Source organism: Penicillium digitatum, chromosome 5, assembly GCF_016767815.1.
Source record: "Penicillium digitatum chromosome 5, complete sequence".
Lineage (NCBI taxonomy): Eukaryota > Fungi > Ascomycota > Eurotiomycetes > Eurotiales > Aspergillaceae > Penicillium > Penicillium digitatum.
In genome coordinates this window covers 521036-543573 of record NC_089388.1, presented here as the reverse complement: position 1 = coordinate 543573, position 22538 = coordinate 521036, and the positions used below count along the sequence as shown (strand labels likewise).

Genomic DNA, 22538 nt, shown 5'->3' with positions numbered 1-22538 from the left:
CCGGCGTGTGGCTTAAAACGCAGCCGCTAGTCGGGTGGGTGTCGCCCAGGTGAGAAATGGGTGAGCGCCGCTTTCACGGTCGCGCGACCGGGGGTGACGGGGGTGAATGCGTTGTAGATAGGGTCAAAATCAGGGTGATTCTCACCCAAGTTGTGCGGGCCCTTCCTTGACTCCTTAGCTGAACGACAGCAGAATACCATTGGATCGTACTGTTTCCCCCTGAAACGCTCGGCATCTTGGCATTTACACGCATCTACGGAGTACAACTAGAAGCGTTATGTACCCAGGCAATAAGAAAATTGACCGTGCAGTTCCAATTGGTTGATCTGCGTAGGAAGCCTTCTCAAGATCGATCGAGCACGTCTCCTCCGTCATCGTGCGGGATGTATTATGGCTTCCTACAACATACATTGATGCCTCAACCACCACGTTCTTTAATCACCATGGCTCACCAAATTATTCAATTTCCCAAATTTCCCTAACGTGAATATACCGGAATTAGATGAACTCAGGCTCAAGGAAGAATCTACACGGACTACCATTGTTGGGATAGGAAGTGATAATATGTTACAGCTACTATAGTGACTAGGCTGTTAGCCTGTTTTTTGGCTTCCTACCTGGTTACGTGCTTTTGACTGGGAACGATGTGAATCGAGATCGAAATTATGGGGAGATGTCTAGTGGAATCTATTCAGAACATTATGTCAATTTCGTTGTGAATATTCGCAATCTAAATTTGTATGTACCAATGTAATGTTCCGCACAGAAAGCACATATGAGCAACTTACGATCGGTCCTTTTGGTCCACTAATAACGAAAAAAAAAGCACGCTCCAAAGAAGTTAGTTTTGAGGTATCGGGTTATGCCGTCAGTTAAATTAAAGGAACGGTTGAGGCAGCTTGATTGCTGAACCATTTTTGAGCGATTGTATAGTTCATCTAACAGAATTTTATATGTTGTGATCGATCTAATATCTTCTAGCAAGGTAATGAATTGCCTCTTGACCTGTTTCCTAACTTCGAGTCTCCCATGCTAACCAAGATGTCTCATCAGAGCTCCCTGAGCGACGCGTAGTAATGATGCGGTAGAGAGCGGCATAAAAACTTAATGGCCCAGCAATATAAGCCTAGGATTCACGACCATTGCGCGGATTGTAGACGCAGTCGCATTTATCGGAAATGTATCTTGCGTAGGCTATCGTACCGAAGCACTATACCCTGCCACGACAGCCCGGCCGAGAAGGGACACTAATGTGTATGCACACACTTGCTTTTGCTTGCTAGTAATACCAGTACTAGAAGCTACCAGTCACCAATCACTAGTTTGCAGCTCAGAGCTTCTTCTGTAATAAATCAGTTGTATGACTTTGAAACTATACCATACACATTACATGTGGCGTGCATGCATTAGCGTCCCTTCTCGGCCGGGCTGTCGTAGCAGGGTACTGGGTGTGTTAGCAGCCCCGCTGTGTTTCGTGATGAGACTTCTGGCGTTGGTCCGCTTTTTTCTGGCATTCTGTGTAGGCAAGAGAAATGTTGTATCGCTGCTTGATTGACAAGCCCGACTCAGGAGGTTGGAAATTGGATGCCCTGCCCGTAGGCAGGAGCTTGCGCAGAGTCCTGTTCTTCGGCATTGAGATGATAGATCGTAAATGCGGCTTCGCCAAATTCCAAGGGAAAGAAAAATTCACCCACAACATTGTACAACATACGGGAGAGAAATGCCCAGTAAGACTATCAAGGATTCTAGAATCTCAGGGGCACTTTTCAGGGTTTAGCTTTAAATTTCTCTCCATTCCCGCAGTTCTTTGTTTGCTACACATGGAAAAAACCCAACAAGATGACTCAGTTTCGGGTTCCAAGCCGATATCTAACTGGAAGAGTGTGCTGCCGCCCCCTTCAAAATTGGCTGGATTTGAGGGATTTGGCTGCTTTGTTTAGATACCAATCATATTCATACACGCTTAGAGAGAGACCCATGAACATAGAGTTACACAGGGACATGTGTTATATTGAAAGTAAATCTATACTATCGACACTTGAACAAGTAAAAAGACAAAGGAGAATGATAGACTTACTAGCTAAAGTAAAGTAATTAAAGCACTCTTGCATGTTTTTTCTAAAACTAATTACTATCCTTCTAGGCATAGGTCTTGTATAGGTCTTTGTAGTTCTTGTTGATACTAGTCTGTAGTAATAGGAGGTATTTCTAACTCTATAAAGTGAAGAACTAAGGCTTACCTTAATCTAGGGTATATACACTCAGTAGAATTTAAGATATCTTTTACTCTACTATATCAATTAACTTTCTAATAACTATTAAAGATATTTTGTAAAACGTAAGCGCCTTAAAATTCTAGCTAAGTAAAAGTTAGTAGTTGCAACGGATAAAGAGTCCTTACATGTACACAGGGATCGACTGATCAATGACGCATTAGATTGACGACGGGATCGAACCGAGCGGGGCTCGTCACATGATCGGATAACCGAGAGTGCCGATCATTTTTCTTATAGTTTAGGATCCCCCTAGAGCTCTTGATGCAGACAAGAATTTCGGCATAGTCTTGGCACACATAAGACTATACATCTTCTCCTCTCTCGTTACCCGGTTGAAATGCTTTATTCCTGAAACCTGTATACTCTTACATATGTCCCCATGCCTATTCAGCACGTTCAGTGCCCTGCACGTATTCTGCCTCAAACCCTTCTAATAGGTCTGCGTCTTACATTATTTAAAATGCGCTCCGCTCTAAGCCTCAATGGACAAATAGCAAGGTATTATAGTAGCGCACATAGTTATCCGTGACAATTCTCCTGGGTTTACTAAGAGCACGTGTATAATTAATCATTAAAGATGGATGTTTTTAATAGAAAAATTCTAGGCTTATAACTGATAGATAAGTAGATAAAACCCTCTTAATCCTCTAACTAACTAAACTGATTAAATCCGCTCCTTTTCTAATCTAAATGGTTAAAGCTAACTAAACACAAGATGGAATTTGAATAGGCTACGCTATCATGGCGGTTCGTGGATTTTTCTAGGTATTCCACCTCACTTTGACTAGGCCTTGATAAGTGCTGTCTTGGCGCCAAGTGAGTGCCAAGCCGCCAATTTCAGTGCTGCCTCGGCATAACGACGCGAAGAAACTTCCTATCTAGGTTAAAATCTAGCCTACATAGGTATGGTTGCAGCACCACAGCACCGGAATTTATTCAGTGCTGCGGGGCCGGGACCAAAAACCGGCTGGCGCTGCAGGACTGCTCAAGCTCTACTTTCAACCATGTCTTGCACCCTTGGTTTCAACATAACATCCCCTTGTTTGGAATTAGGTAACTCTGCTCCGCTAGCATCACTCTGGTTTACCGGAGTTTACAGCTTCCGTACCAAAGGAAATGCCGGAACCACAAGGAAGATGGAGACCCACTGTGTGTTTTACACTTAGCACAAATTAGAGACAAAGTAAAAATCTCTCCTGCAAAGGTGGGTATTGGTGGGCTACACCTACCCACTTTTATACATCGGCATTTAGTTATTTCCGCCGATTTCTTCTTGTATCGTTACCCTTGAATTACAGGGGTAGAAAACCGAGGACTTGGTAAACTTACTTCCGTACTCCGTGGTTAGTAGTACCATCGTGCCAAGACCTTCAACTACCAGGTGTTAGTGGGCCCAGGGGATAACAATTTCTCATCGGATCACACGAGTGCAAAACTAACGTGCCATAAATTCGTCACTGCAAGTCTCTGAACCCTTGGACTAGATAGGAAATACATTGAACGGTGTATAGAGACAGATTGAAGCCTAAAATCACTTTGTATCGATCTGAGTAAGAATTTCTAAGTGTGTTTGGAACCATTTGAATAATGGTGCTTCTTTAAGATGTTCTTCACGCCTCCACGTGAAGATGTTTTTCGAACTAATTTCAGTAGTACGGAGTAGATCGATCAAAACTGATCCATCTAAGATCAGTCTCTATTTAATTTGGCCAAGCTCGTCTGAGACGTACAGTTCCAACTACCCTGCGAGCGGGTACTTTGTGTATGGAACCACCATATTAAAGATATTTAATGTTGCAGTGTATTATCCGGTGCTATCCGCTGGGGCCCACCGACCCCTGGGACCCAGTTGGTGGTGGGCTTGGCACGATTGCCCGAAGGAAATGTGACGTCGCCCATGTGAAATGCCGGATCCAATACGGAGCACGGGTGTTTGAATACAGTCACTACGCAAAAGGGTCAATATTCCAAATTCTGCCGGCCGAATATCTACCAATAAAAAGCTAAGGGAGAAAGGACGGTCTGTTAATTTAAAAGAGGCGGTATGATAAACCAGAGAGACGGTAGCAGAAGGGGTTAGACCTTTTGCGGAGTCACTGTATCTACTGACCGCTTTCAAAGTGGGTGGTTGAATCCCACCCACGTTGTACTCCATCCACACCTTGGAAGATGGGAAAAAAAAAAGTGGATTTAGGGGGTATGTGTAGTAACTCTCTTGTATTTAAAGTCCATGCTCCCACCCCCGGGATAAACCATAAAAAGTTCCTATCTCTCCATTGCAAGTCCAGCTTGCGAAGCAAAGCACGATGTATCTCTCAGCCTCATGTCTGAGCCTTCTCTTCTGCTTTTACGCCACCGCACGCTCAGCGGAAGTCTCTGCCTCTGAACTGTTGAATACAACTACCCCTAGCGCTGTAAGTCGTTGATGAGGCTCATCATGCCCTGGCAAGCAACCTTGGAACCCGACTACTAACCAACTGAGAAATACAGCTGCCTGTTTTCTATGATGCATCCGACATCGATCTAGTGGAAGCCAACCATGCCACGGACTCGTACTGGGTAGCTAACTACATCCGGACGACCAGCAACGAAAGCTTCTACGTCAGTGCACACATTATGGTCCGGAACGGCAGCGCGACGCAGCGCGCTGGGATTATGTCCTTGGACAAGCCCCTTGGATACTACAAGCAGAACTACCAGAACATTGGGCCCGTCAGAGAGAGCAATGGTACCCTCGAACCGTTCAACATTACTATGCCAGGTGGAAAATTTGGAATGGAGGCCATTCCACACAAAAATGCCGCGCGGGAAACTTTCTTGCCAATGAGGATTCACAGTCACCTCCCGGAAGTCACATTCGATATTGACCTGGACATGAAAGGCCCCGTGGTGTTGAATGCCGGCCTCGGCTCGTGGCTCTGGGCTGGTGGCCTTCAAAACCAAATCAGCTTGCCAGTCACCCGCCCCCGTGGTTCCCTTGTTGTGGATAATCGCAAGCTCACGATTGACTCTAAAAAGTCCTTCTCCTGGTATGACCGCCAGTGGGGGCCCACGTCCCCGGAGCGCTTCACTTGGCTCGGACTATACTTGAATGCGCCCAACAAAACGGAATCTTACCTCTCGATCTGGAATTGGGAAGACAGCGTGAACGGCAACAAGTCCTTTGCCACCCTCCAGAGCCGTGCCGGCACGAACACTGTTCTCTCCCTGACCCGCTTTGAAGCCTCAGACAAGCATGTCTTGAACTCCACGGTTACCGGCAACAAGTACTCACTGGAGTACAAAATCAAGCTGGCGGATGGAACTCAGCTTCGCGTCAAGAGTGCTCGGCCTAATCAGGAGTTCGTGATGGAGAACTCCACGGTCGGGTTCTACTCGGGTTATGTTGAGGTCTCGGGCGATTACACAGGCTATGGAGCTATGGACATCATGCCTCCCATCAAACTTTGATGATTCCCTGTTAGGTTGCCAATCAGGAATCAGGAAGAAGGTCTTGGCCATGTTCTTTGAATAGTCATTGTCCAGTCCTGTGTTTCTCGTTTGGCCTCGTTGAGTGATGTTCACTTCTGTTGTCTCCCAAGGGAGTTGAAGACCCATGTCATCTATTATGTGGAACAATGTCCCTTTTCCTGTACTTCGTGCCATATCGACTGCTTCTAGTCTTCGTTTCAAAATGCCTCTCTCTCTAGTATGCCGTAACCTTTGTTAAACAAACTTTCTGTCGCCAATAGCTTCATGTCCCATGGTAAGGAAGTTCAGTGCCTTGTCGATCAGTGTCTACGTGCCTAATTTCCTCAAACTCACCTCTTGCGCAATGAGAGGCCTTTTGTGCAATGGTAGACAGCTACTGGAAGCAGTTTTTTTTATTACTAGGAGCGTTTTGGGTGGATTCCCAGTATACATACGGGCGACTAAATGTGCCCCCAGGGGCATCACTCTCTCATTGAATACTGTCAAAACCAACAGTATAATAAATCCATGGTTGAGAATAGGATAGAATCCACAGAAAAATCAATGGATCGCTTCAATAGCACGGCCGATATAAATTGTCTCTTGTGATTTGTTGGCTTTGCGAAGGGGCAGAGCGGCCAAAGGTCAAATGCCTGATTTTTCAGGGTTGATTCCTGAAAACGTTTTGAATGCCTGAATTCTGCCTTAGTTTGTTAAGCCAAAAGATCATAAGGACAAACAGAACATCCTAGCGGTTAGCTGGTCTTAGTTAACTATGTAACCCATCAGGAGTAGCGGCCTGATTTGTGTTCGGGATTACAGGAGCAAACATGGAAGTTATGTGACTTTCAACATGTTTGAATCTACTTGCCATAGACCGTAGAATAAAAGAACACTTGTGGATATCCTTCATGATTTTCGGCCAGGTGAAAAGCTACTTGGGTAAACTGCTCAACCAGTCAACTTCCTTGTCCGCTCAACACCAACCGATACCATCATACCATCAACAACATAGCGCGTAACAAGACCAACAACAACAGGGGTTTAATTGTACTGCACCAGCCAGAAAAGCCTTCTGAAATCCAGAGTTCCTGGCCCTCTTTCCCATTTTGTATCCAACAAAACAACTCTCCAGCGAACCTTCACCTACCTCGCTATCGTGACCATCTGACGTACAGTATGGAGCCTAACACTTCGGAGAATGAGGACAAAACATCAAAGCTCGACGAAGGTCAGATTTGGGTCAAACCCTGTCACGCTGCTACTAGGAAGCTTATCGCTCTCCTCCTCTCTCGCAGCAACCAGAGAAAATTGCACATCACCATTGCTGAACTCGATTTATCCTCTAGTGAAACTCCAGAATATGGCCCACGCTTTGTGGAGCCATTTCCCCGTGATCAACTGAGAGAATATATAGTCCGGGAACGACCATGGGATGGATTTGATATCTGTGGTCCGAATATCGACGATACCCCGAAGCTACGTAGATACCGACGGTGGGTTAACGCGTCACAGATGAAAACGCTTTACATTCTTCACTGGACAATTTTTTGGGTATCGATACGCCGCATCATTTCCTTGATGAAGAGTAAGTTGCCGAGTTAGTTACTTTTACTCTCTACAATAGCTTTATTTCTAACCATTCTTACTGTGTAGCAACGAACTTGGTTCCGTATATGCGCCTCAATGGCAATGGAAGCTTATAAGCTGGACGACCACCAAGGATAAGGCGCAGCCCCATATCAACGCCTTCGTAGTTGATTCGCAGCCTCACCGTGTTGGTCGCCTCAACTCCGGGGAAGTATCTCTTGCCTATGGCTTGATCGCTAAACGCCGAATCGAAGATGAATCTAATGATCACCGATATATCCCTATCACCGTCATTTCTGCGTCAGATTTCCCAACTCCGTATCCTTCAGATCTGGCACGATAAGCAGAACCCCGATGCCCTCCAAATTCGCTTGTCACCGATCATGGAGGTTAAGGATGGATTGGAAAATAACTTGGACGACTGGGTCACCATTCTCTGTTGGGTAGTAGGAAAGCCAATCGGAGATAAAAAAAAAAGGAACTGAAGTCGTTCCAGTCATTGAGCATGATGCATAGTGCGTCGTGGGCACGGAACAGGGACATGGGCCACTGGCAACAAAACGGTTTGTTTTTTTTTTTTTGTTTTTTTTTTTCAACGATTACGCGTTTCGGGGCAAGTGTTTTCTTCTTTTCGTTTTAGTTTTTCCCGGTTCTTGCGTTGCTTGATCGAAAACAATGAAGTACATTATGTGTAGAGATGAAATGGTATGATGTTATTTTCCTGTGACGATCTTAATAAGGTATATAGATACTTGGAGTGTTATTAAAAAAAGATGAACCTTAACCCAACATCAGATTTGAAAAACAATCCCTACTACAAGTCCCAGAAACTCCAACCAACCTCCCATCCTCAAACCCGAAGCAGTCCCCTCTTCTAGACGGGGAATCAAATTGGCTTCCAACCCACTATATGACTTTGTCGGATGTCCCTCGAAATCAGAATCTACCTCGGAGTCGGGGATATAATTCCCGTCGTCAATATCAGCGGTGCCTGTAGCTGCTGCCCTAGTAGAGCTAACAGCAGATGTAGATGCCGGTAAGGATGCAGGTGCTTTGGCCTTAGCGCAGATTTGTTGGCGAGTGGACTCGGCGTCTTTTCTCGATGTGTCGTCGGGACAGTTGATGTAACACCTAGGTAGAATGAGTAACACTTTTTTGGATATATGGAGTATGGGGTAATTTTGGAATTAATCGAATGTCAGATGAGACTTACTCCACCAAATTCGTGCTACTAGTGCACTGACAGTTCCAGTCGTCAGGTGCGCAGCTCGCCAAGTTAGACTGCACTCGTTGGGTGCATTGCTGTAGGATGCTGTTGGGTTAAATAATTAAGATTTTGGCTTAGCTTGAAGTGAACATACACAAGGGGCCACGGATGTGTACACTTGGATAGGCTTGACTTACTTTTCTGAGTCACATATAGTATTCACCGGATTGTCTGCTAATGTTGTTGATGTTGTGTCTGCTGAGACGAGAGTAGCGGCTGCTAGGATAATTGTGATGGTGGACTTCAAGTACTGCATCCCGACGAAAGTTGTTGTGCTTGGGTTAGCAGAATCGAAGCGAGCAGGCTCCCACAGGATGGATGGATACACAGCTATAAACAAAATCTAGACCAACGCTACATTTCCATCAAAGACAATACATTCCGTTCCCTACAATCTTCGTCTTTCGGTGAAATTCTATCCGAATTCACACGAGGAGACTTCATGTGGCAATGGAATTCCCAGACCGGCTGTATCGATATAGAAAACCTTCCAAATTATATCCATCTACACCATAGTGCTATAATTGAAACAGGGAAGATCAATCCCATCACTGCAAGAGCAGGTTGGTCAATGCGTTGCTGTCTAGGGATGTGGCAGGGGCCCTTGGCACTTCAGACTTGCCTGACACCAACAAGGAGCTGGTAGGGGAAATAGAAAAACCTGCACGGAAAAAGTCAGGGCATGGTTTTACTACATTCTTGACTGCGGCTGGCGGTTCAACACCATCCCTACGAGTCTGGTGCAATCTTCGGCTGAGGGCTTGGGTCTAGGTAGACGCGCCAATAGGGAAGATTCGAGAATGTGGAGGATCGGCGGGTGCATATAGATTCATTTGCTTCTTTGGAGTAGTAGGGGAGGGAGGGGGTCTAGACGTCTAGACGGTGTATTGTTAGTAGGAGAGAAAAAGGAAAAGTGAACGGCAAGTTTGTTTTACAATGCAGATATTGCATCAGCCTATAAAGTGATGTACGTGATGTGTTAAAATCCTCCTGAACGAGGCAGCTTCTATAAATTGCAAAAATCTATGTCTGTAACTGATAGTTCATTGCAGGATTTTGGCCCCACAAAATCAACAGGTTTACTCTGCGTAAGTCTAAGTGATCCTATTTATATCGACGCTACCTGACCACCGCCTTTACAGACCCTTGGCCTGCTTGGCTTCAGCCAGAGCCTCCTTGAGCGCCGCCAGGGCTTTGTCAACATCGCCACGCTTGGGATCAGTAACACTGATACCCATGTGGCCGAAACGGATGTACCTAGTAGCAATCTCCTTGTGCAGACCAGCTGCAAAGATGACACCACGCTTAAGCAGACCAGGCAGGATATCGGCCGGGACCAGACCCTCAGGCAAGTACATGGCTGTCATACCGTGAGCTTGACATTCAGGGCGAGAAGCGAGCTGCTTGAGACCAAGTTCGGCAGCGGCAGCCTTAACCTTCTCTGAGACTTCAGTGTGGATAGCGAAGCGGCCGGGGACATCGGTGGTAATCTGGGTGAGGGTGGTGTGCAGAGCATGGACAAGCTGGGTGGGAGGGGTAGCGAAGTAAGAGGGCTTGTTGTTCTCGTAGTTCTGCATGATGGGAAGCCAGTTGGCGATAGAGGCGTAGTAAGCGCCGGGAGGGGTCTTGCGCGACTGAGCGGCGTGGATGGCGCGACCGGATGTCATCACGATGCTGAGACCGGGCGGGCAGCCAATAGCCTTCTGAGAAGCTGTGAGGACCGCATCGAGGTCCCACTCATCAAAGGCGATCTCCTCCGAGCCGACACTACACACGCCGTCCACGACCACGAGAGTGTCTGGGCTGACGCGGCGCACCAATTGTGCCACACCCTTGACGTCAGAGAGCACGCCGGTCGATGTGTCGACGTGTGTGAGGGTGATCAGTTTGTATGACTTCTCCTTTAGGGCTGCCTCCACTTCCTCGAGCGGAGTGCGATCGCCGATGGGAGCCTTGAGGTGTGTGACGTTGGCGCCGTACGTCTCGAGACATTGGCCGAAAGAGTCACCGAAGTAGCCGGTGTTGAGAACTAGGGCGTTCTCGCCGCGTTCGATCAGGTTGGCGGAGACAAGATCCCAGCCCAGTGTACCGCTCCCAGAGATGATGAAGGGCTGCGCGGTGGGGTTGGTGGATTGGAAGAGCTTGCGGACGAGAGTCAGGGTCTCGCCGAAGACCTTGACGAAGCCGGGAGCGACGTGGCTCTCGCTAGGGGAGTCAGCTAACCGTTTATCGTCGCATGATGTTTTGTGACCTGGACAACTTACGCAAAGTGGGACATAGACTGAAGGACGGCATCGTCGAATTCGATGGGTCCTGGGATCAGGAGAGTATTGTGAGGGGTTTGAGTAGACATAGTGGGAGTTGGTTCGGGGGGAGGGGTAGGCGGAATGGAGCGATCAATGGGTTTATATTCGACGTCGTCAGAGAAAAGTGAAGCTCTCTCGGTCGAGAACGGAGTGTTGAGTTCAGGTAGCGGAAGGCGCTGGTCCAGATGTCTGGAAATCAGGCTCAGGCGCTCCGTGGTCTTTTTAGACGCCAGTTTTCCGATTGCGGCGTACCGCGGGGTATTTCGCGTGAAAGGGGATTGGAGGAGTTCCCGAGGGTAACTGGTGACTTCGGGGATCGCCGCCAAGTGGATTGGCCGAGATACCGATTAGGATTCAATGATTTGTTGACTCGGATGATAGAACCGAGAAGCAATGTGAGACTGAGATTTAGAGGGTGATTTCGGATTTGAGTCACGCTCTTGTCTCCGATGGTGGCTTGTTTTCCTTGGGGGTTTGACGTCGGAGCAAAGGCCGGGCGGATCCTACCGATTGAGCCCAACAATTCACGTTCTCTGCTGTACTTCCTGATGAAGGATCTTGGTGGATATTAATATCTGGGGTAGTCTGCAGTTTTGGGGGGGGGGGGGGGGTCATTTTAAATCAATTCATTAGCAATTACCACATAAACAGGATAATACATGTAAGTTGCATTGTGTACAATACAGAGATGGTAGATAAGGGCATTCGAATGCTTTGTCGATCTGCTCATCAAGTTGAAAATGCGTGTAATAAATCCGTAACTCTTGTTTTTTTTTTTAATTTGTCTGTCAATCTCATTGCCGATGTGAGCCCGGCAATTGCTACTCCATTCGATCCTCAACCCCAATGTAGTTTGTCCCAGATTTCCTCATGATCATCTTCGCGAAGAGTTAGGGGACCTTGGAAGAAGCATGGGTTAGTAGATATACATTTGCCATCTCAAGCTGAAAAGGATTTGGACGAGAAGTTCGGCCTGATGAGCCAATGCGAAACAAACCAAAGATCGGGATGGCCCCTTGGAACAAAGAACGCTAGCTTTATTTAGACATTAAATAGGGCTTAGGGCACTGCTCAGTTGCTCTTCCCCGGAAGCTCCATCAGACCGAAGACAACAGGCATTGTTTCTGTCCGGCTTGCTCCAATTCTGAATCATCGTGGATGGACTATTTGATCTCTATTTGCCCCACACGCACCCTCCAGGATGACCGCCCGTTTGGTCTTGGTCATTGGTGACCTGTTCATCCCTGACCGAGCTCCTGTAAGCTGTCCTCAGCTCAGCTTCGCTATCTCCGCTAACACATCATCTAGGATCTTCCGGCCAAGGTCCGTCTGTCTTCTACGTCACGGCTCATTCTACCCTGCTGACGATGCTTGTCGATTTTAGTTCCGCAAACTCCTGACCCCCGGCAAGATCGGCCAGACCCTTTGTCTGGGTAACCTGACTGACCGCGAGACCTATGATTTCCTCCGCGAGGTAGCGCCGGACCTGCAGATGGTCAAGGGGGACTACGATGTCGACTCTCCCAATCTCCCTCTCTCCAAGATCGTGAACCATGGCAGCCTACGAATTGGGTTTACCCATGGCCACACCATCGTGCCACCTGCCGACGCTGACGCACTGCTTATCGCGGCTCGACAGATGGATGTCGATGTCCTGCTGTGGGGTGGTACCCACCGCTTCGAGGCATTTGAGATGGAGGGTCGGTTCTTTATCAACCCGGGAAGCGCTACGGGTGCTATGAGTTCGGGCTTCTGGCCAGATGGCGAGGAGCCTATACCGAGTTTCTGCCTGATGGACGTGAGTTGCCATGATGGCTTTGGATGATGGTATATCTGCTGACTATGGAATAGATCCAAGGTGATGTGCTTGTGCTGTATGTTTATCAGCTGAAGACCGACGCCAATGGAGTGGAAAATGTGGCTGTTGAGAAAGTCTCCTTCCGTAAAAACCACCCCCCGGCTTCGTGAGCCTCCTTCCTTCCTTATCCGTTTACTTAATTACCTTGGTGCTTACCTGATCATATGTTCTTCCCCTTTTAATCCGCTTTGGTGCAGATCCCATGTTTTTTTTCAATTTGATCCATGATACCTTGAATCGAGTCATTTCCTACAACATGATCTACGATATTGCTACTTATCACTACGGGCTGAAACGTCGGGACTCTTACTGTAGAAATGAATTTATCCCATTCATCTTGTGATCATCTTCTAATCATCTTGCGCCTTGCTTGTGCCTCTGTCCCAGTGCGTGGAGTTCATGGTCTATCTAGGAAATTTTCAACCCAAAAAAAAAGCATTTATGGGAGCCCGAAGTAACTCGTGTTGATTTCGCTCCAACATAGTTTGCAGCATTCCCTATGATAAATGGCTCCTATATGTATGGGACCTACATAATACGATAATAGGTCTACATCTGTAATAGGTGCTGAATGTTTCAATCAGTTTCATTTTCTGCATGCTTGAACAGCTTCAAAGTTGAGTTGGAAACATTTGATCCACCAAGGTTAATCCACAACATCCAATTGAGAGGAATGAGGATATCAACACAATACTTATGCAAATAATAATAGTCTATGACTATTGCTATGACTATTGCTTTGACTATTGTTATGCTTGGTTATTATTCAGGTTTAACATCCCAAATGAAAGGGTTCTCGTCCAACTACAGTGTGCATACTTGTAGTTTCCCCACCTATGTCGAGAGTAAAGACCCTTCAGTGTAGTTAAGCATCAGTACAATGTACTTCGATGTAGGTGTCCCATACCAAAGATACTCAAGATCTAGACTGACTGTTTCCAACTGCTTCGTGACACCAGTGACACCCGTGTGAACGCGGGTGAGGCTGGAAACATCCGGTACATACACCGCCCGGCAGTATACTGCCAATTCATCGCAGCCGGAAAAGGCGCTATTCCCAGAATAGAAAGCCTTTGGTTGCCAAATCCCAGAACTTCAATTCTCTGCCGCCTCGAGGTCTTGAACAGAGGGATCTATTGACTCGTATAAACCAGCTGAATATTTCCCAATTTCAAGCAACTGGAGATCGTCATTTTGCTTTCCCAAATCTGGCGCAAGACGATTGAACCAACCCTCGGAGAGCTCTGACTTGCTCCCCTCATCGGTACCCCCGACGCTTTCACCGACCCTTCGAATACCCCGAACCCCAATACCTTCCTTTTTCTGTCAACAAGATGGCTGCTGAAGGTCAGGCTATTCCAGAGGAGATCAAGGGGGAGCAGATTCCACACCAGGAAGATGGTGCAGATGATGAGGTAGGCGTGATCGGGGTCGTTCCGCCGCACTGAAAGCAATTCACTCTTTGTTCGAGATCCTGGAGTCATTTCTTTCATACCCACGTCGCATAATTTCCCTCATATAAAAGACCTACCCAGCTGACATGGTTGATCCACACAGGAAGAGATTGAGGCCATGAAGCGACGAGTGGCCGAGATGGAATCCGAGGCTGCGAAGCTGCGCGAGATGCAAGCCGACCTCGACCAACAGAGCGAGAGTCTTCAAGAGAACAAGGAAGATATTGATGCGCGTAGTATCTTCGTCGGCAATGTCGACTACGGTGCTTCGCCGGAGGAGATCCAGGCTCATTTCCAGAGCTGTGGTTCTATCAACCGAGTTACCATCTTGCTGGACAAGTTCTCTGGCCAGCCCAAAGGGTGAGACCTGAATAGGTGGAAGGAAAATAATAAGGATCCGTGCTGACAACGCGCTGCAGATATGCCTACGTTGAATTTGCGGAACCCAGCCTGGTCGCTCAGGCTCTGGTGTTGAACGAGAGTGTCTTCCGCGGGCGCAACTTGAAGGTCGGTCTACGATTGCCGGTACTATTCTCTCTACAACTGCTGATATCGAAATAACAGGTTGTTCCCAAGCGTACCAACCTGCCTGGCATGCACCGTGGTCGTGGCCGGGGTGGCTTCCGCGGTCGTGGTCGTGGCTTCCCTCGTGGTGGAGGATATCGTGGTGGTGCCCCCTACCGGGGCCGGGGACGTGGTTTTACACCCTACTAAGTGTGTTGTTTGCGGGTACTTCTCGAAATCCCGGGTCTGGTGTCTAAATTCAAGACCTGATCCGCTCCTTATTTTCTCTAGGTGTGGGTTTGGAGTTGTGGGAACTGTGCTGTACAATAATTTCCGGGCAAAGAATTAGCAAAAAAAAAAAAAAAAAAAATTCTGTGATAAGATTTGGTTATTGGCTTTGGGGTGTATTGTATAGTGGTTTGCTGATATATGGAAGAATGCGTATATTTGGTACAGGGAACATACTATGGGACTTGATGGTATACAAAAGAGCATCGAATTGAGATATGAATCTGGTTGCCTAAACAAAAGGTTAAAGGGTCAAAAGGTCACATTGGAACAACTGGAACAACGGGGATAGCTGGGATCTTTCCCATACCATCTCCTATTCATATCAAATTGCCACTTTGTACCCCGCCCACACCCGCTGAATGTACTCTATTACGTATGCTGAAGAAGGATACTTGGAGAAAAAAAAAAGATCTTCAAGGGCTATCTAGTTTAGTATAGTTAACGTAGTAAAATTAGTGCGAAATGATAATCTAACGTTATAATTCTCCTGTGCTCAGCCCCAGGAAGTCCTGACCGGGTATCCCGTACATAGTTAATACGTAGTCCAAGTACCTGCACCATACAAACCCGGGCGCACCTAACGCCTAACCCTTCCCTTTCTCTTCCTTCTCCTCTCTCAACACTTACCATCACCAAACCTGCGAATCTCCAACCTATCCACGCTTTCCAGGCTTTTACCCTGGGCGAACTCGGTTTGGTCCTTCTCCCCCTCGTGAATGTGCGCGCCCGCGCTGTTCTTTGGGCGTGATTGATCGGCGCTTGTAAAGCATTATGGCGTCAAATCTCCCAGCGTAAGTTGCACTCCTCTTTGGCACTCTTCCGATCGAGACTCGATTCTCAGATCATCCGCTAACATTAATTGTAGCCAGCCAAATCTCCGGGTCACGAGTAAGACTGTCATTCCGTCGAATCATCTTGGGACGCTGCGGGGTTCCGCATCCGTACACGACTAACAACTCTGGCTATGTAGTTATCGCGGCTGACGGCTTGTACAAACGCGATGTCTTCCGTATGTTGTCTCCTTCAGATCGGTTGATCGAGTGCTGCGGGGTTGAACTGACCACTTCTTTCTAGGATTCCCCGATCCATTCGCTGTGGCTACTGTTGGAGGAGAGCAAACACATACAACTTCTGTGATCAAGAAGACCCTCAATCCCTATTGGAATGAGCCGTTTGACTTGTACATGATACCCCGCCGCTGTCAGGGAAAAGGGTCAAACTTGCTAATCATGGATCTTTACAGGAGAGTCAATGAGGACAGCATTCTTGCAATCCAGATCTTCGACCAGAAGAAATTCAAGAAGAAGGACCAGGGCTTCCTAGGAGTCATCAATGTTCGCATCGGCGATGTCATTGACTTGTCCATGGGTGGTGATGGTACGTCTGAAAAACGCCGATCGCGAGTAGAAAACGTGGACTGAGCTGACGGCCATGTGACCCCCCACAGAAATGCTAACTCGAGATCTGAAAAAATCGAACGATAACCTCGTGGTCCACGGAAAATTGATCATCAACCTATCCTCAAATCTTACCACCCCGCATCCGAATCAGAATGGACTCCAACGTCAACAGGCCCAGACATCGACTTCCAGCGGCCTTGTGCCCCAGGTTGCAGCGCCAACACCCCAATCACAGGCTGCCCCCAGCACTATTGATACATCCCCTGCCGCAGTATCAAGTTCATCATTGGCCCAGCGCACTTCGACCACTGGTCCACCTGCCGGCGCTCCTCCCGCGTTGAATGGCGCCCCGAGCAACCCCCCTGGACCCGGCGCCCCCTCTCGTGCCAATCTCAGTTCTTTTGAGGACAGCCAGGGTCGACTTCCTGCCGGATATGAACGCCGCGAAGACAATCTAGGAAGGACATATTATGTGGACCACAACACGCGCACCACCACATGGTCACGACCAGCGGCCAACTACAATGAGCATACCCAGCGTTCGCAGCGCGAAGCCAATATGCAGCTTGAACGTCGTGCCCATCAGAGCCGAATGCTTCCCGAAGATCGAACCGGCGCCAATTCACCCAACCTGCCAGATGCCCAGCAGATACCTACACCACCTCCCGGGCCTACTGCAGGAACCTCACTCGCGACTGGAGCCCCAGCCGGGTCCAATGCCGCCGCAATCTCCATGATGGCGACGGGAGCCACCACTGCAGGCACAGGGGAGCTTCCACCAGGCTGGGAACGACGGGTGACACCCGAGGGACGGCCCTACTTTGTGGACCACAACACGCGCACGACGACGTGGGTCGATCCTCGTCGGCAGCAGTATATTCGCATGTATGGACAGGGACAGACCACCGGTGGAGCGAACAATACTACCATTCAACAGCAGCCTGTATCCCAATTGGGTCCTCTTCCCAGCGGCTGGGAGATGCGTCTTACCAACACTGCTCGAGTTTATTTCGTTGACCACAACACTAAGACGACTACTTGGGATGATCCGCGACTCCCCTCCTCTTTGGATCAGGGCGTACCCCAGTATAAGCGTGACTTCCGCCGCAAGCTGATTTACTTCCGGTCCCAACCCGCTTTGCGCATCATGTCTGGACAGTGCCACGTCAAAGTCCGTCGCAATAACATCTTTGAGGATTCGTATGCCGAGATCATGCGCCAGAGTGCATCCGATCTTAAGAAGCGCCTAATGATCAAGTTCGATGGAGAAGATGGCCTCGACTATGGTGGTCTTTCACGGTATGTTCCCGTTCTCCTACTATCTAGTCTTGATGAAAACCTGCTAAACCTCTCTCAGTGAATTCTTCTTCCTCCTTTCCCATGAAATGTTCAATCCTTTCTACTGTCTCTTCGAATACTCTGCCCACGATAATTATACCTTGCAGATTAATCCCCACTCGGGCGTCAACCCCGAGCATCTCAATTACTTCAAGTTCATCGGCCGAGTGGTTGGTCTGGCTATCTTCCACCGTCGTTTCTTGGATTCCTTCTTCATTGGAGCTTTCTATAAGATGATGTTGCGGAAGAAAGTCAGTCTTCAAGATATGGAAGGTGTGGATGAGGATCTGCACCGCAATTTGGCATGGACACTGTAAGTTCGATATGTTGTTTAATTTCGAGAAATAATCACACTAACTTCATGGCAGGGATAATGATATTGACGGAATTGTGGAACTCACATTTTCGGTCGACGATGAGAAGTTTGGCGAGCGTCGCACTATTGATTTGATACCCGGTGGCCGGGATATTCCCGTCACCAACGAGAACAAGCCACAGTACATTGAGTGAGTAGACCCAGCTCAGCCTCCAGCCTGATGAAACTCCACTAACCACATCGCAGGTTGGTAACGGAATGGAAGATCATGAAGCGAGTCGAGGAGCAGTTCGACGCCTTCATGTCCGGCTTCAACGAGCTTATTCCCCCTGATCTTGTCAACGTCTTTGATGAGCGCGAACTTGAGTTGCTCATTGGTGGTATTGCCGACATTGATGTCGAAGACTGGAAGAAGCACACCGACTACCGCGGCTACCAGGAGCAGGACGAGGTTATCCAGAACTTCTGGAAGATCGTCCGCACCTGGGATGCCGAGCAGAAGTCCCGTCTTCTTCAGTTCACCACTGGTACCTCGCGTATCCCTGTCAACGGCTTTAAGGATCTACAGGGATCGGATGGTCCCAGACGGTTTACCATTGAGAAGTCTGGCGATCCCTCTGCGCTGCCGAAGTCGCACACTTGGTATGTATCCAACGCTGGCTCTTGTATCTGGTGTATCAGCGCTGACGTTTTTCCCCAACACAGCTTCAACCGTCTTGATCTCCCTCCTTACAAGACGCACGAAGCCCTCGAGCACAAAATGTCTATCGCGGTGGAGGAAACGCTTGGCTTTGGACAGGAATAGAGAGTCTGTTGCTGTTACCTTTACTCTGCCTCTACTGTACCTGGATTTCTCTCCCTCTTTCCCTCTTGCAGCAGCGTGAAATGCAGGATTTATTCCCTCTCCTGTTCTGGATTTCTGGTGTTTGTTAAATGTAAACCCACTACCCACGACGCTCTCGTTTTTTTTAACAAGCCAACCAACCAACTTTCAATTTCCGATTCTCCGGATCACTCGATTAGGATAGTATATAGGACTTGAAGGTTAGGAATATGAAGTCCATTCTATACCCCTCGTCCTTTTTCTTGCTTTCCTTGACTTCCTTTTTTGGTGCACTGCGAAACTATCGCAACTCCTTTAATAGAGCTGCTCTTTTCGGTCATATGATGTGTGGCCTTGCCTTACTCCTATTTCGGTTGCTTTGTTGTGTGTTGTGTGTTGCCGATTTTGCGATTGATCTGCTAGTGATGTGTGGACCTGGGTTGTGAGGTTACTTGGTACTAGATGCAAAGAGCGAAAAACAACTCTTTTTGCCCAGATTCAATTTTTGTTCTATCTCGCCAACCAAGGGCCTACAGGCTCTCAAAATTAGTTCAAATTCTTTCTAACTTCCGGCTCTATCTTTTGATCCTATTTTATAGGAATTGAAGGATGGCTGTCGCCGGTGGTGGAAGAAAACCAAATTCGCCCCCTGAAACAGAGTTTTCAAAGGCACCCCCCAAGAAACCACGGAACCACTTTAGTACCATGGAGGAGCTCGCTCAGAGTGCTAGAGAGGTGCTGAACACAATGGAAAATGACGGAAGAGGTGAGATATATATTATCAACTTTGTGAAATCCGTCGAGCAATACGCACTGAACTCCCTGAAGGGGGACAAACCGCAGGTTCAGGTCATGGAAAAGGTGCAACAGGCACTCAACCGACTCGACCAGCGTATGGATAGCATCGAAAAAGCTACGACGGCGATCAAAGCAACAGCAACGACACCGTCCACACAAACAAGCAATTCGAACGACTCGGCAGCCTTCTGGGCACGGCTCCAGAAATGGGGACAAGGGACCGGCTCCGGCCCCCCCCCATCTCTCCCGACAAGCAATGGATCATCCTCGATCGGAGTTTCGCCAGCTGAGCTCCGCGAAGATCGAGAGATTATCGTCAAGATTCGTGACAGCGACACCCGCGAAACCCTCCGCCGGCGGACACCAAGGGAGATCGTCGAGCAGGCTGAGAGGACACGGGAGCAAGCCGCCCGGAGGAAAGCCAGTGCCCCCCTTGGTGGTGGCTGCCACTTCTTAGCGGCGAAGGTTCTCCCCTCTGGGGATGTGAAGATGACGGCGAATAGCGCTTCCGGTGCGGAGTTGCTACGAAAGCATGCTGACGGCTGGTTGAAATCATTCGGCCCAGCAGCACATGTTAGGAAGCCGACATGGGGGGTAGTAGCGCGCGGTATCGATACGAAGACGATGCTGTTGACACAGGAGTCGATGGCGGGGATGGCGAAGGAGCTGGTACGCCAAAACAGCCACTCATGGGGTGATACCCAGGTTGAAATCCTCCACCTTGGCTGGCTAGTAAAACCTGGCAAGCGTCGTGAAGGCTCTATCATCATTGAATTCACCGACCCGGTGGTTGCAAACCAGGCGATCACGCAGGGTACGCTCTGGCAGCACCAAGTGCACCAGACTACCCGCTTCTGCCGAGAAGGCCGTTCGAAATTATGCCTGAAATGTCAGAAACCAGGACATGTACACTCACAGTGTCTAAACGAATACCAGTGCGGCCACTGTGCGAAGCAACACCCGACCTGGGAGTGTGCTAAGCAAGGGGACGTCGAAGTGAAATGCGCCAATTGTGGCGGAGGCCATAGGCCAACGAGCGACGCATGCGAAGTAAGAACAGCAGCGAAAGAAGGGGCAAGACTAGCACTGGCTAACAGCCCTCTATTCCATCGTGTGCCACTCCACTTCCGGCAAAGGGAGACTACGAAGGGTAGTACCACTACCTCCCAGTCCCAACAGGGACTCGATACCCCAATCCACGCGCCGCAGCAAACTGCACAGCGCACGACGATATATCGGGCAGCACCTACATCGAATCGGACGGTGATCGCATCGCATCCGACAGAGAACGCACCTCATCCGACAGAGAACGCATCGCATCCGACAAAAGAAATTCGGAGGATGTATACAAAGGTTGGGGTGGAGAAGCCCCAACGAAGAAAGGAGCCCAGCCATGTGATGCGAACTAGATCGAGAACGTCGGAGGATGACGATCTACCTATCATACCAGAGGAGCTCGCTGAAACTGCCTCAGCAGTAAGCCAGTCGGCTCGCTCTTTGAGGTCACAGAACCAAGAGACTATGCAGTTCATGACAGATCCGGAGAAACAGCTCCAGACGTCATATAAGAAGAGGAGGATGACAGCACCAGCTGATGATATGGCGGAGGACTACGTTATGGATGAACAACCCCGAACGACTCGGCGATACCAACTGGTACGACACAAAGTTGCTGAAATCGACGAAGATGCGGAAGAGGAGTTCCATGATGCGTCGGAGCACAGTGATGATCCAGGAACAGACACCAACAACACCACCACATCTCAATGAATTACTTCCAAATAATTCAATACAATGCACACAACGCCCATCCAGTCATGGCCTCATTTCTGTCAGACAAAGCAGTCCAGAAAGCGGATGTGATTGCGGTTCAGGAACCCTGGATCAACTCTCAATCAACAACAACCCACTACCCAAACAAGGCCACCCACCAACTAGTCTTCCCGAAGGAGTTGGAAGGTGAACGAGCCAGGGTCTGTCTGTTCGTGTCGAAACGGATCGATCCAGGTTCCTGGTCATGCAAGACGGTGTCGAAAGGATACCAGCTGCTGAAACTGCGGAGGAACCATCTAGATGGGTGGACAGACCTCTTTATGCATAACATATATAACAACGACGATGGTGAAACGGTGGAAAAGCTCAATAGAGAGCTTGCCCAGAGACCATACGCAGAACATATCCTGATCGGGGACATGAACCTACACCACCCAACGTGGAGTGGAATAGGTTCCAAAGCGAAAGCGACCGCAGCAGCAGAGAGACTTTTAGATATCGCGGGGATTCATAATCTGTCACTGACGACAGAGACTGGATCACCGACATGGCGAAGAAACGAGCAGGCATCGGTCCTAGATCTCACCTTTGTCAGTAACACACTAGCAGAGAGGGTGGTTGAATGCCAGGTCGGTACCGATCATGGGTCGGATCACTACCCAGTAGTGACAACAATCGACATCGGTACCCCGCCATACGAACCACCAAAGAGGAGAAACTGGAAGGCCACAGACGACAAGAAGCTGATAGAATTCATCGAGCGACAACTCACCAACACCACCACCAACACGAATAATACCACCACCACCAATACCACCACCAACCCCCAAAACCTCACAACAGCCGACGATGTGGAGGCTGAGTGCCAAGCATTCATCCAAATCATCAACGACGCAGTCGATATCTCTACACCATGGGCGATCCCTTCGCAGTGGGCAAATCCCAGCTTCACACCAGAGTGTCAGGAAGCAGTCAAAGAAGTTCGACAGCTCCGCCGTCGACACGAACGGACAGGGGACCCTTACGACAAAGAGCTATACAAAGCAGCACGAAACCGGAAGACCCGGCTGATCAAGATCGCGCTCCGTCGATAC

The 22538-nt window shown here is 48.6% G+C and overlaps 8 protein-coding genes across 8 annotated transcripts; 6 read left to right on the top strand and 2 right to left on the bottom strand.

The window, feature by feature from the left end:
• Positions 1-4582: 4582 nt before the first annotated feature.
• Positions 4583-5726, top strand: Pdw03_1421 (short-chain dehydrogenase, putative; the record flags this gene model as incomplete). The annotated part of the gene is made up of 2 exons (XM_014679601.1): positions 4583-4690; positions 4767-5726. The coding sequence occupies 2 exons, from the start codon at positions 4583-4585 to the stop codon at positions 5724-5726; spliced, it is 1068 nt and encodes a 355-aa protein (XP_014535087.1).
• A 1179-nt stretch (positions 5727-6905) lies between these two features.
• On the top strand, positions 6906-7659 carry Pdw03_1420 (uncharacterized protein; the record flags this gene model as incomplete). Its single annotated transcript, XM_066099897.1, has 3 exons — positions 6906-7179; positions 7242-7314; positions 7383-7659. The coding sequence occupies 3 exons, from the start codon at positions 6906-6908 to the stop codon at positions 7657-7659; spliced, it is 624 nt and encodes a 207-aa protein (XP_065957624.1).
• A 448-nt stretch (positions 7660-8107) lies between these two features.
• Pdw03_1419 (GPI anchored serine-threonine rich protein) lies at positions 8108-8839 on the bottom strand (the record flags this gene model as incomplete). Its single annotated transcript, XM_014679603.1, has 3 exons — positions 8108-8447; positions 8530-8628; positions 8721-8839. The coding sequence occupies 3 exons, from the start codon at positions 8837-8839 to the stop codon at positions 8108-8110; spliced, it is 558 nt and encodes a 185-aa protein (XP_014535089.1).
• Positions 8840-9719: 880 nt separating this feature from the next.
• On the bottom strand, positions 9720-10936 carry Pdw03_1418 (Aminotransferase, class V, putative; the record flags this gene model as incomplete). Its single annotated transcript, XM_014679604.1, has 2 exons — positions 9720-10788; positions 10848-10936. The coding sequence occupies 2 exons, from the start codon at positions 10934-10936 to the stop codon at positions 9720-9722; spliced, it is 1158 nt and encodes a 385-aa protein (XP_014535090.1).
• Positions 10937-12090: 1154 nt separating this feature from the next.
• Pdw03_1417 (Vacuolar protein sorting 29, putative) lies at positions 12091-12857 on the top strand (the record flags this gene model as incomplete). The annotated part of the gene is made up of 4 exons (XM_014679605.1): positions 12091-12147; positions 12198-12212; positions 12274-12687; positions 12741-12857. 4 exons carry the CDS (start codon positions 12091-12093, stop codon positions 12855-12857), a joined length of 603 nt encoding a protein of 200 aa, XP_014535091.1.
• A 1224-nt stretch (positions 12858-14081) lies between these two features.
• Pdw03_1416 (Nucleotide-binding, alpha-beta plait) lies at positions 14082-14915 on the top strand (the record flags this gene model as incomplete). Its single annotated transcript, XM_014679606.1, has 4 exons — positions 14082-14162; positions 14305-14561; positions 14621-14708; positions 14766-14915. 4 exons carry the CDS (start codon positions 14082-14084, stop codon positions 14913-14915), a joined length of 576 nt encoding a protein of 191 aa, XP_014535092.1.
• An 852-nt stretch (positions 14916-15767) lies between these two features.
• Pdw03_1415 (E3 ubiquitin--protein ligase pub1) lies at positions 15768-18855 on the top strand (the record flags this gene model as incomplete). The annotated part of the gene is made up of 10 exons (XM_014679607.1): positions 15768-15787; positions 15862-15884; positions 15967-16005; positions 16071-16176; positions 16240-16373; positions 16444-17695; positions 17754-18047; positions 18103-18240; positions 18297-18692; positions 18756-18855. 10 exons carry the CDS (start codon positions 15768-15770, stop codon positions 18853-18855), a joined length of 2502 nt encoding a protein of 833 aa, XP_014535093.1.
• A 627-nt stretch (positions 18856-19482) lies between these two features.
• Positions 19483-21441, top strand: Pdw03_1414 (Reverse transcriptase, putative; the record flags this gene model as incomplete). The annotated part of the gene is made up of 1 exon (XM_066099896.1): positions 19483-21441. One exon carries the CDS (start codon positions 19483-19485, stop codon positions 21439-21441), a length of 1959 nt encoding a protein of 652 aa, XP_065957623.1.
• Positions 21442-22538: the final 1097 nt, after the last annotated feature.